Source organism: Penaeus monodon, chromosome 11, assembly GCF_015228065.2.
Source record: "Penaeus monodon isolate SGIC_2016 chromosome 11, NSTDA_Pmon_1, whole genome shotgun sequence".
NCBI classification, from domain to species: domain Eukaryota; kingdom Metazoa; phylum Arthropoda; class Malacostraca; order Decapoda; family Penaeidae; genus Penaeus; species Penaeus monodon.
In genome coordinates this window covers 743293-754775 of record NC_051396.1, presented here as the reverse complement: position 1 = coordinate 754775, position 11483 = coordinate 743293, and the positions used below count along the sequence as shown (strand labels likewise).

The following is an 11483-nucleotide window of genomic DNA, read 5'->3' as shown; positions in this document are numbered from 1 at the left end:
AATTACCACTGACTACGATCAAATTATGATTTTGCCCATATTCTGTCGGCATCATATGGCCACTGATCATTCGCCATCACCATGCATTATCAGAGAAACAAATGATCAATGTGCAGACGTTACAGACATGCAGATCTTCAGCAGCCATCCACGAGAGACTGTCATACTCTTTTCAAATGACTTTTATTTAGTTTTATCAAATGATGTTTGCCTCGTTTGCAAGCAACACCTACCCCTCGTGTTGCTGTTGGCGGGAGCTTGTGTGGTCGACGTCTCCTCGCCGCTTCCTCCGCCGCTGAGGCCAGACTGAAAGAAGAAGGGAGAGTGTCACTCGAGGGATAAAAGGCTATACAAAAGGGAAGGAGAGAACTTAAGGAATGAAGAAAAGTGGAAGGAAGGGAAGGAAGGAGTGGGGGAGGGAAGAAGTTTGGGAGGGAAAGAAGTGGAGAGGGAAAAGGGAGGGAGGGAGGAAAGGAGAGCAGAGTGGAAGGCAGGGATGGAGGCAAGAAGGAAGGGAAGGAGATAAGTAGGAAGGGAAGGATAGAGAATTGGAGGGAAGGAGAGAAGAATGAAGAGGGGAGGGAAGGAATGGTGGGAGCGAGGTAGGGAGGACATGAGGGTGAGAGAGAGGTGGTAGGGGATAGATGATGCTCACGTCAGGGAGAAAAAAAGATACTATAGTAAACTAAAGAAAAATACATGCATTTGCAACTGATTTGGTTATTCGTCTACTCCGATTAAGCAGAAAACCTTAAAAGATTTTATGCCCGAACGAAGTGACATGAGAAGTGCAATGAGGTCGAGGTGGCACTGAGGGTTGCTCGCGGAGCGAAGGAGTGCAGTGCGGAATCCAGAGCCTTTCCAGGCGCCTCCCAGGCCGCCCATTTCCATGCTCAGTCAACTTACATCAGAGGCTTCGCTTGCTGGGGCAGGCTGCGCGTCGTTGTGGTGGTGGTCGTGGGCGTGGTGGCCGTGCAGTGGGCGGCGGAAGTGGTGGCCGAAGTGGCCTTGGTTACTGTTGATGTCCAAGAACCCCATGGTGAGGAGAGCGGGGATGGCCAGTCCGAGCGGGGCCAGGAGGGCCACCGGGGCACCCATGGCGGTCATGAGAGCCGTCGTCATGGGGAGACCCATGAACGTGGCGGCCATGACGTGGCGCATCATGCTGTGGTGGTGGTCTTCCTCCGGCTCGCGCGCCGGAACCAGCGGCGGCTCGTCGGGGATACTCTGCGGCTCCAGGTTCAGGATCTCCGCCAGCGACGGGCGCCCCGTGGGTAGCGCCCCGCGGTGGGCTGGGGACCATGTAGGGAGTCCCCAATGATTCCAACTCGGACGTGGCTCCCGAGGGAGTCAGGGGAGGCCACGCCGAGTCCGTTCTTTTGCAAGGACTCGAGGTGCGCCTGGGTTAGCCTATTTCTCAGCAGTTCGAATGACCCTGGCTGTCCCAGGAGGCTACTACCGAGGTCGCTCGCATCTCGGAGCCCTCGTCTGTAATGGGACACGCTGAAACGCGTTTGTTGCGAGGAGGTTGGGAAGTGGGGGGGGGGGGGGGGGGGGGGGGGGTGGGGGGGGGGGGGGGGGGGGGGAGGGGGGGGGGGGGGAGGGGGGGGGGGGGGGGGGGGGTGGGGGGGTGGGGGTGGGGGGGGGGGGGTGGTGGGGGGGGGGGGGAGGGGGGGGGGGGGTCGGGCGCATGAGTACAGTGTTCACGGGGACGCGGACCACCTCGTAGTTGGGCCGCTTCTGCAGGCCGATGTGCTGCGCGAGCGGGGAGAGCGTGGAGCTGGAGACGGCCACGGGGCGGATCTGGAAGCCCGGCCGTATGTTCTGCGGGTTGATCGGCGGCGCCAGCCCGGGGGTGTGGGACAGCAAGTCATCAAAGCCCTCGACCCCCGCGCCCTGGAAGATGTAGTCGAAGTCTCCGGTCAGACCCGCGGCGTCGTCCTCGAAGTCGAGTCCTTCAGTCCGGTTCAGCAGATCCAGCACAAGGCCGATTGCCTCCAAGAGCTCCCCTTCGCCGACGGCCGCCGCGAGGGGCGACTGAGGCGTGGCAGCTTGCTGTGCGGGCGCAGGAGAAGGGGGAGGAAGATGGAGCAGATGTCGCAGACGTGACCGTCGGTGATGGCGGAGCGACGGTGGAAAGGCCAGCTCGCAGCGGGTCTGGCGTTGTGTTTATGATATAAGTGGGGCATCCGTCCTGAACATCGCATGCAATATTAATGTTTCCGCTCGGTCTCTTTTCCAACTGCTTCGTCGAAGATGTATGTGAGCTTCCCGTCGTCGCCGGGCTGTGGGGCACCACGAGCCCCCCCGCTTCCGCAGAATGAAAGCGGGGCATCCGTGTCGGCGCGAGCAGGCTACGTTGACATTAGAGTCTGGAAAGATATCGGAAGGAGTGGCGGTCCTGTTGTGGACGCCGTTAACGATGATAGGAGGTCGCGGCCGCCTTGATGTACTGGCAGGAATAGGTTCTACCTCAGTAGGGCGGGCGCCTCCTGCAGGAATAGCGACAGAAGTCCCTTGACCTTCTCCAGGACGAGGCCTATAGAAATTGTTGTTGCTGGTAGAGGACCCACCTTTTACTACCGTTGTCGAGGTAGAAACTACACCGTCACCGCCCTCCGCTGCAGAATCCGCCGAACTGACCTCGTTCGTAACCGAGGCCGCAACACTGGCCGAGGGCTGGGTCTCCGAGCCGGTCTCTCCCTGACTGGCAAAGTCGCCGGTTCCCTGGGGCGGAGAAGGGTACAGATATGGAAACTGACCATTTGAACCGTGAATGGCGATTCCATAACCTGGAAACTGGTGGTTTCCCGCCGCCATCTATCTGAGGATGTCCATAGGGCCAATAAGGAGAGGGATAACTCGGTCGAATATCTGGGTATCCTGCTGGGATATTAGGGTAACCCCACAGGGTATGGGTTTCTTGAGGGAAGTGGCTTCTCTGGTAAGAGTGAGCATATGTGCATCGTACTGAGGAAGGCGAAAAATGGAACATAAGGGTTGCCAGAGTAGGACGGATTTTTGAGGGAAATTCCATTCGTTTGGTGGGGTGAGGAACATTCAAACCAGGGGCTTGTTGCGACAGAACTGTAGGCGTGAGTGGCGTCTAAGGGTACAAACGATTGTTGTTGTGGAAAATGCAGAAATGATTGCAAACCCTTGGAATCCAGATGCACTTTCGTTTGGCACAGGGGAAGCACCGGCACTAAAACCTGATATCTGATCGAGCACGTCAAACGCAACATTATTGTCAATCAGATCCAAGATGGGGGCGGCACCCTGCTCCGCCACGAGGGTGTTGTTGGATTTTACCAATGGGCCTTCGGGAATCAGTGGTTCCAGGGGTCGGGGGCGCTCGGAATTATTCGGCTGTGCTTGGAAAGGGAGTTCGGTGTCTAAGCCAGAAAGAGCATCTTGAGGAGAAGGAATATCAACGCCGCCAGGACTGGGCTCCGCATTCACGTGGACGATATCAAGCTTTTGAAGATTATCAAGCAGTGGGTTGTATCCTGGAGGAGGAATGGTGATGGGCGGCCTTGTGGTGAATCCCGGGGCGATGAGGAGGTTGGCCGGGTCCACGGGCGCTCGTGGGGGGCTCTGAGTCGTGTACACGTACTGAGGGCGAAGAGGCAAACCCGAGAAGAATGGCGACGGGCCAAGGTCTTGCCCGCCTTGCGTGCCGCCGACCTGGACTGCACTGGGATCTATCGGCTCGGGAGGGGCTTTCTGATTCCCACTGGCGTCTGTATTGTTCCTAAGGAAGGACAGCGTCACTGGAGGAGCTTCCGTGGAGCCCAGAAGCCTTCCTGGGATTGGACAGCGAAGGCCGGGCTAAACCAACTCGAGGGAGGGCGGCAGGGGGCCATGGTCCCGAGGGCGAGGCGTTTGCAGGGAGCAAATGCGCAGGACTCACTGAGTCCGGCCGGCCTCCGTAGGTCGGGGCAGGGGGAGGAATGTCCCTGTGTTGTCAGACTCTGCGGCGCCATCAGGGGGCTGACAGGTCGAGTAAGCTTACATTTCGGTGATGCCGCACTTGCCAGAGACGTGGAGGTGAGCGTCACGGGCCTTCCTGCGACCGAAGAGGACCCTGAGGGCTGGCGAGTAAATGCTTAAAAGGATGTAAACTGTCTGATGTCGAAAGAAAGGAAATTCTAATTTTTGGAGGGCCTCCGCACTTTCCCTGCCAGATTATCCCCGAAAGCTTTCCAGTAGGCTCCCGTCTGTTGTGCGCAATGGTCAAGATTTTAAAGTCTCCACTCTCTTCGCGGCGATTTGAAAGTTGTGCTCCGCAGCACCGTATCTGAATATTCTAGAAAGAGGTTAGTCGTGTTGACGGGCCTCGCGCTCCCGCTCAGACTCAGACAGTTGCGGGCTGCCTTCATGCGGCCGTGGGAGGACTATGAAATTCTCTAGTGTTAATTTTGTGAGGCCGAGCCAGGCAAGGACTCCCTGGCGGCGCGTCACCACGTGATGTGTGACGGCCCGCGTGCGGTGCCTTCGAGAGCCTTCCCGGCCGTAACCTGCTGCGAGCGAGGGAAGGGACCGACAGATGGGGATTTGTAGCATGGCGAAGAAGCGACGCGTGCGCGCTCGTGGCGCCGGAAGGAGGTGGCCGCGTTGTCCCGCGCGGTGAGGGCGTCAGGGTTGGGGGGGGGGTTGTGCTGGGGCTTGGGGGGGGGTTTCGAGGGTTGGGTGGGGGGGTTTTGGGGGGGGGGACGACGGGGGAGCGGACGGGCGAGCGAAGGGAGGCAGCCAGAAAGGGGATCATACGGATCAGCGCGCACGGTAGATTCCTGCCTCGCGAGAGGGACATATGCTGACCGCCTGCCCCGTTAGAACCAGTGGGCGCGGCGGACCGCCCGGACCCCGGTTGCGGCCTGGCCGATGTCGGGTTAGTGGAGGCCTGGGTCGCCGTACACTGAGGAACGGAAGGACAGCCGGACGGTCCGCTGGGGCCCGTGTGCCCGTGAAGTTGAGGAGCTGGGCGGAGGGAGGATAGCGATGCGATCCAAGCCGCCAGGAGAGTGCTGGGAGGATCACTGCGCGGCCGTTGCACGCGCTCGCCCGCACGCGCCAGGCCTGCGGGAGCGCGCGCTGGGCGAGGGGGCGGGTAGCAGGCCCACGGCGGACGCATAGGCACATGATCCTCGCATCCCGTGCGGTGAATCTGCCGAACAACGTCCGACGCGTCGCTGAGACCGCTGGCTGCATTGCGATTGTCTTGCCGTCTTTGGGTATTTTAAAACGACGCGAAACGCGTTGGCTTACCTGGAGGGGGACGCCGCTGCTCGCCGCCGTGGACTCCGCTGCGAAGGACGCCGCCGTAATTTGCTGTGTGCTCCGACGGCTCATGAGAGCTTCTCCGAAGGGCTTGCTGGCGCGGGGACCTCAGCAAGGCACCAAACACAAACGCAAGGACAATATGTGTGGTCTATCTTGTTGAACATAACATTTTGCATGTTATATTTGGATCGGCATTACTGGCCCGTTTCGGTTATTCCATCGGAAACATTAAAAAATTCACGAATCTAAATTAAAGATACACTGTACACAAAGGTCACATCTCCCACTCATGCCGGACGAACACTATTCAATTACATGCAAACACAAAAAAATCAAAATGTCACGCGCACTAGACATATTAATATATATAAGTGTATATTCAAATCGCCACAAAGTCCACAGAACCACTTTCCAAATGGCTTCGTGAGGCGGAGATCGCGACGATTCTCTCTGTCGAAGACTCGACTCCCACCTTGCGGTCGACGGGCGTCGTCTCCTCCTCCCCCTCCCTCTTTTCCTCTCCTCGTCCTTTCTCCTCTCTTTCTGCTTCTTCTTTATCCTCTCCCTTCCACTCGTATCCCGTTTCTCTCATCTCTTCTCTTTCTCCGCCTCCCTCCTTCTTCCTTCCTCCGCCTCCTCTTCCCCTCTCCTTCTCCTTCTCGCCTCCTCTCATCTCCCTCTTCCTCCTCCCTTCTCCTCCTATTCTCCCCTTCCCTCCTTCTCCCCTCTTTTCTCTTCTTACTCTCGTCTTCCTATATTATCCGTCTTCTCCTATCCTCCTTTTCCTTACTATCTTCTCCTTCTCTATTTTTTCTCATCTTCCTCCTGCTCATTTCAGACTTTCCTCTCCTCTCCTCCTATACCTACCTCTCCTCTCCTCTCTCTCTATCCTCCTCTTTTTCTCCTCATCCTCGATCACAATGTCTTCTCCTACCCTCTTCCTCTTCCTCTGCGTTCTCCTCTCTCATTTTTCTCCCTTCTCCTCTTTTTCTCATCCATCTTCCTGTCTCTTCTTCTCTCCTCCCATCCTCCTCCTCTTTTTTTTCCTCGTCCTCCCTCGCCTATTTCTTCTCCTCCTCTTCTCTCATCTGCTCACCTCCTCTCGAACTCCCCTTCCTACTCTTTTCTCCGACTCGAATGCTGTCTCAAGTGAGCCAGGGATGCCTATTTGCTCTGTCATCATTCAGATACTGTGTGTCGTCATAACGAAACGCAACGGGGAGGAGGCAAAATCATGAACCAATCGATCGCCCTGAAAACATGACGTGTAAAGCATAAATCACGGTCATTTTTACATTATCCGTATCATAAAATACCTTCAATATTTTTGCGGTAAAATAGCGTAGCTAGAATTAGATAAGGAATCGTGACACGTTATTTCTGACAGTAATCGAGTAAATTACGACTCACGCTCAGCGATAATGGCGGAAGATTCACTGTTTGCGTTTGCGAGAGAAGCAGCTTTGGATTCAGGTCAGCAAACAAAAATGTTCAAGAATACTTTGGTTTTCATTAGCTCTGTTTAATGCGATCAGTGCACGCTCGGTTTCGAATGCACACGTGTGTGCAATGTGGTTTGTTCATTGCGCTCTTCTCTCGTCTCTCTCTCTCCTCTATATCTCTCTCTCTCTCTATCTTCTTCGCGCGCTCCGCTCTCTCTCTCTCTCTCTCTCTCCTTTTCTCGTCTCTTCTCTCGCCCTCGCTCTCTGCTGCTCGCTCTCTCTCTCTCGCTCTCTCTCTCTCTCTCTCTCTCTCTCGCATCTCTCTTCTCTCTCTCTCTCTTCGGTAGATAATATATATAATATAATCTTATAATATATATAGATTATAGTATATATATCCATCACACAACACACACACAACACACACCACACACACACCCCCTACACACACACCACACACACACAAACACACACACACACACCACACACACACACACACCAACCCCACCACCACATATACAGACATAAGACATATATTATATATATAATATATATATATATCGAGACATATATAATATATATACATATATACATATATGGGTCATAGACGTGTATATATATTATAATATAATATCTATACATATATATAGATATTTAATATATATATATAGTATATACAGATATATATAATAGTATATATATCTATATATAGTGATATATCTATATAATATATAATATATTATATATATATAGTACAGAGAAAGAGAGAGAGAGAGAGCTGAGTGAGGAGGACAGACCGATGCTGAGAGGGTAGATAGACAAACGGAAGGAGATAGATATAGAATAAATATAGGACCCAGATGTATAGACCATATATATATTCACACACACGCACAAACTCGCACAGGTGTAATGTGTATGTGTATGTATATTTATTATATTACTACATATATATATAAATATTTTAGACATTATATATGATATAGTCTATATATATATATATATATAATATAAATAGAGAGAGAGAGAGAAAGACGAGCGAGAGAGAGAGAGAGTAGAGAGTAGCGAAGATGGATGAGAGAGGAGTGAGTAGCGATAGACTATATATATATATATATATATATATACATATATATATAATTATATAACACAGATATATGTGTGTGTGTGTGTGTGTGTGTGGTGTGTGGGTGTGTGTGTGTGTGGTGGTGTGTGTGGTGTAGGGGGAGTTGTGTGTGTGTGTGTTGTGGTGTGTGTGTGTGTGTTTGCGGGTTTCTGTGTGTGTGTGTGTGTGTGGTGTGTGTGGATATGTAGATATAGGATCTATATGTACACACACACACACACACACACACACACACACACAACACAACACACACACCACACAACACACACACATACACCAAATTACCCCTTTACACAACCACCTAAACCGCAAGACACCCACGCCACACATACACACACACACTCACTCCGGCCAACCATATTCAAACGCAAGAGATGAATGACTACACATCTTCCAAGCTTTGGGAGCCACAGAACGGCCGGACTCCTCCTGTTCATCCGCAAACCACATTTCAGAAAAAAGGTGCAAGTTTTAGAGAGACATTCGTAGGTTTCCTCTGAATAACATTGTGAGAAAAATATTAAAAGAATGTCTGAGGGGACCTGTTGCAGAGAGTGCAAGTATTAACCATACTAGTTACCTATCGGCGCGTATAAATAACAGTATATGCTATAGCAGTCATTAATGTCTTTTATGATCTATTAAAGCAATGATACTAAGCGACGTACAAAGTAAAAAGTCATGATAAAACAATAGTATGGAATGAATACGATAAAATAAGAACTATCTTTACATTATCATCAATTACCATTATCGGTATATACATATGCAATTATCGTCGTTAATCATTCGCAGATTGTTTTATTATTATCATTACTCTTACTAGTATTTTTCATATTATTGTATTTACATTTTTAGAGTAGTAGTAGTAGTGAGTAGTAGTGATAGTGCTTTTTGCGCGGGAGTATAATGGTGATAATGATTGTGATGATGTAACGAATGAGATGATGATGATCGCATGAGAGGAGGACGAGATGATGATGATGATGATGATGAATGATGATGATGATGATGGGGTGATGATGATGATGATGAGGATGTAGGATGATGATGATGATACATGATGATGTGATGATGATGAAAGATTATGATGATGAGATGAGATGGTGATGATGATAATAATAATAACAATAATAATAGTAACGATAATAATGACAAATATAATTATGCTTCTTCTTCTTCTTCTTCTTCGAGCTTTCCCATTTGGTATGGGGTCCGCGGCGGATACGAACTTCTTCCAAGTCCTTCTGTCCTGAGTGTCAGTCTCTTTGCGCCAACGGACTGCATATCTGCTGATGTGTCACACACCGATGCTTCGGCGTCTCTTCCCTTCCTCCCGGGGGTCCAGAGTAAGGCATTTTCTGTCCCACGTTAATTCTCCTCCTTATCTTTCACATGCAATACACTCAATCTCGACCCTGCTTCTTCACTGGACCATTGTACTTCCATCTTCCGGATGTCTCTCATTCTTAACCTGTCTGTCATAGTAAGGACCACACGCCCAATCTACACATTTCATCTCAGCCACCTCCAATATCTTCGTAACTTTTTGGTTTGAGGGGACTGTTTCTAACCCATACAGCATTGCTGGCTGATCACGTTTGGGGATTTTCACCTTCACTTGTATGGGTATCCTTTTGTCGCACATAACTCCAGACATTTTTTTCCAATATCCGGCCTGATGGATCCTTTGCTGATCTCCTTGTCGACACCCCATCGATTAGAGCAGACTACAAAGGATACTTGAATTCTTATATGGCAGCGTTGTCGTCCATCAGTTACGCTCCCTACTTGCCTTCCATTAAAACAAAGTACTCTCCCCCCCCCCCCCCTTGTCTTGACATTTCATCTCTCTTCTCCAATCCATTGTGCCACCTTCCAGGTCCACTTCCAGGTCTGCCTTCTCTTCGGAAACAAATGTACGACATCATCAGCAAACCATCATGCTCATGGGGGCATCCTTCATAGGTCGGTCTGTCAGGGTATCCATGATGATCGCAAACACGAACGGCTCAGTGCCGACCCCTGGTGCAACCCTACTTCCATCCATGAACGCTCTGTTGTCCCTGCCACGCACCATCACCAACGTCTCACTCCTTGGACATGTCTTGCACAACAGGATGTACTTCTTGGACGTCTTCTTCCATAACACCAAAACATCTCCACCGTGCACCCTGTCTGTATGCTTCTCCAGATCGATGAATACTCCATGCAGCTCTTTGTGACCTTCTCTGATCCTCTCACTGCCTCAGCGCGAACATGGCATCTGTAGTGGACTTCCCTCCATGAATCCAAACGCCTCTTCACTGAGGTTCACCACACCCCTAGTCGGTGCTCAATGATACGTTCAAATAATTTCAGAGGTTTTATGCCTCGGTAGGTACACAGGGCCAGGAGACTAATAATAACTATATGATAATAATAATAATAATATAATAATAATATATAATAATAATAATAATAACAATAATAATAAGAATAAGAAATATAATAATAATAACAATGATAATAAACATGATAATAAAACAATTAATACCGATAAGTATGTACTATCAATTATTTACTGTACTATCCTCATCATTATTATTACAACTACTGCTGGTATTTCATCCGTGCGCGGCAGTGATTTTTTTTCATATTTCATAATCACTGATACTATCTGACCTCTTGTTTTTTTCATAACAATTCAACACAGCCCTAAAATTTGCCAATTATCCCCACGATTTCAATGAAAAAATAAACCCATAATTATGAAACCATGTCTGGTCATACTTACATTTTTAACCGATTGATAAGTTAATAATGTCATTATATCAGTGTCATAGTCGAGGGAATCTGGATCACAGAGAGCGAGTCACGGAGTGAACCAGTGATGGAGCACGTGGAGGGTGCGCTCGTGATTACACGGCTCGCACATATGGTGGGTGGTTGTCGTAAGTATATACTATATACAACTTTTTCCACAGACTCTGATTTATGACGTAGTATCACTCGTTATCATACTTATATCCTTACACAATCATTATTGTATAATTATATGGTGTTGTTATCATTATACATTTTTATCCATCCTTGTTCATCGGGATGCTTGAAGATATTTCTCACATTGTTTTTCTTCTATGTTTCCCTATCAACGGGATATGAACTTAAACATAAAGCCATTTCACCCACAACTTTTAAATTAGCTGTTGTCTCCAAACTGGAAAAAATGACAACACGATAAACTTCAGCGCAGCCTCTGGAAACTGGGTGTTGCATCGGTATTAAATGGACACATAGCACCCTCGGATTCACCTCAAAACGAGTGGAATGGTGGGGGACTCAGCGACTCAGCTTTGGGAGAGATAAGCGCTCGAGGGTTTGCTGAAGTGGCCCTTTCGTGGAGACTCCGCCGGCCTTTCCTGGGAAGGATGGACGGAAGAACATGTGCAACACCAACCTGCGCTTGTAGGAGGTGTGTAGATAGATAGATAGAGTGATAGATGATAGCTTAGACAGATGAATAGATAGATAGATAGATGAGAGAATAATAAATAAGAAAGATTTAACAGCATATATGATATCAATCTCATCTCGGGCTACGACGACGGGGGCACATGGCCGATCACCCCTCCCCGCTTCAGCCCGAGGAT

General features: G+C 49.7%; 1 protein-coding gene across 1 annotated transcript in view; it reads right to left on the bottom strand.

Moving 5' to 3' along the window:
• LOC119578643 overlaps window positions 1-1223 on the bottom strand; it is a 5540-nt gene extending 4317 nt beyond the window's left edge. Inside the window, exons 1-2 of the mRNA XM_037926204.1 lie at window positions 907-1223; window positions 234-306 (exon numbers count right to left, since the gene is read on the bottom strand). Coding sequence (XP_037782132.1) covers window positions 234-306; window positions 907-1164 — 331 coding nt within the window. The 5' untranslated portion in view covers window positions 1165-1223. The remainder of the gene's footprint in view (window positions 1-233; window positions 307-906) is intronic.
• Between the last annotated feature and the right edge of the window lie 10260 nt (window positions 1224-11483).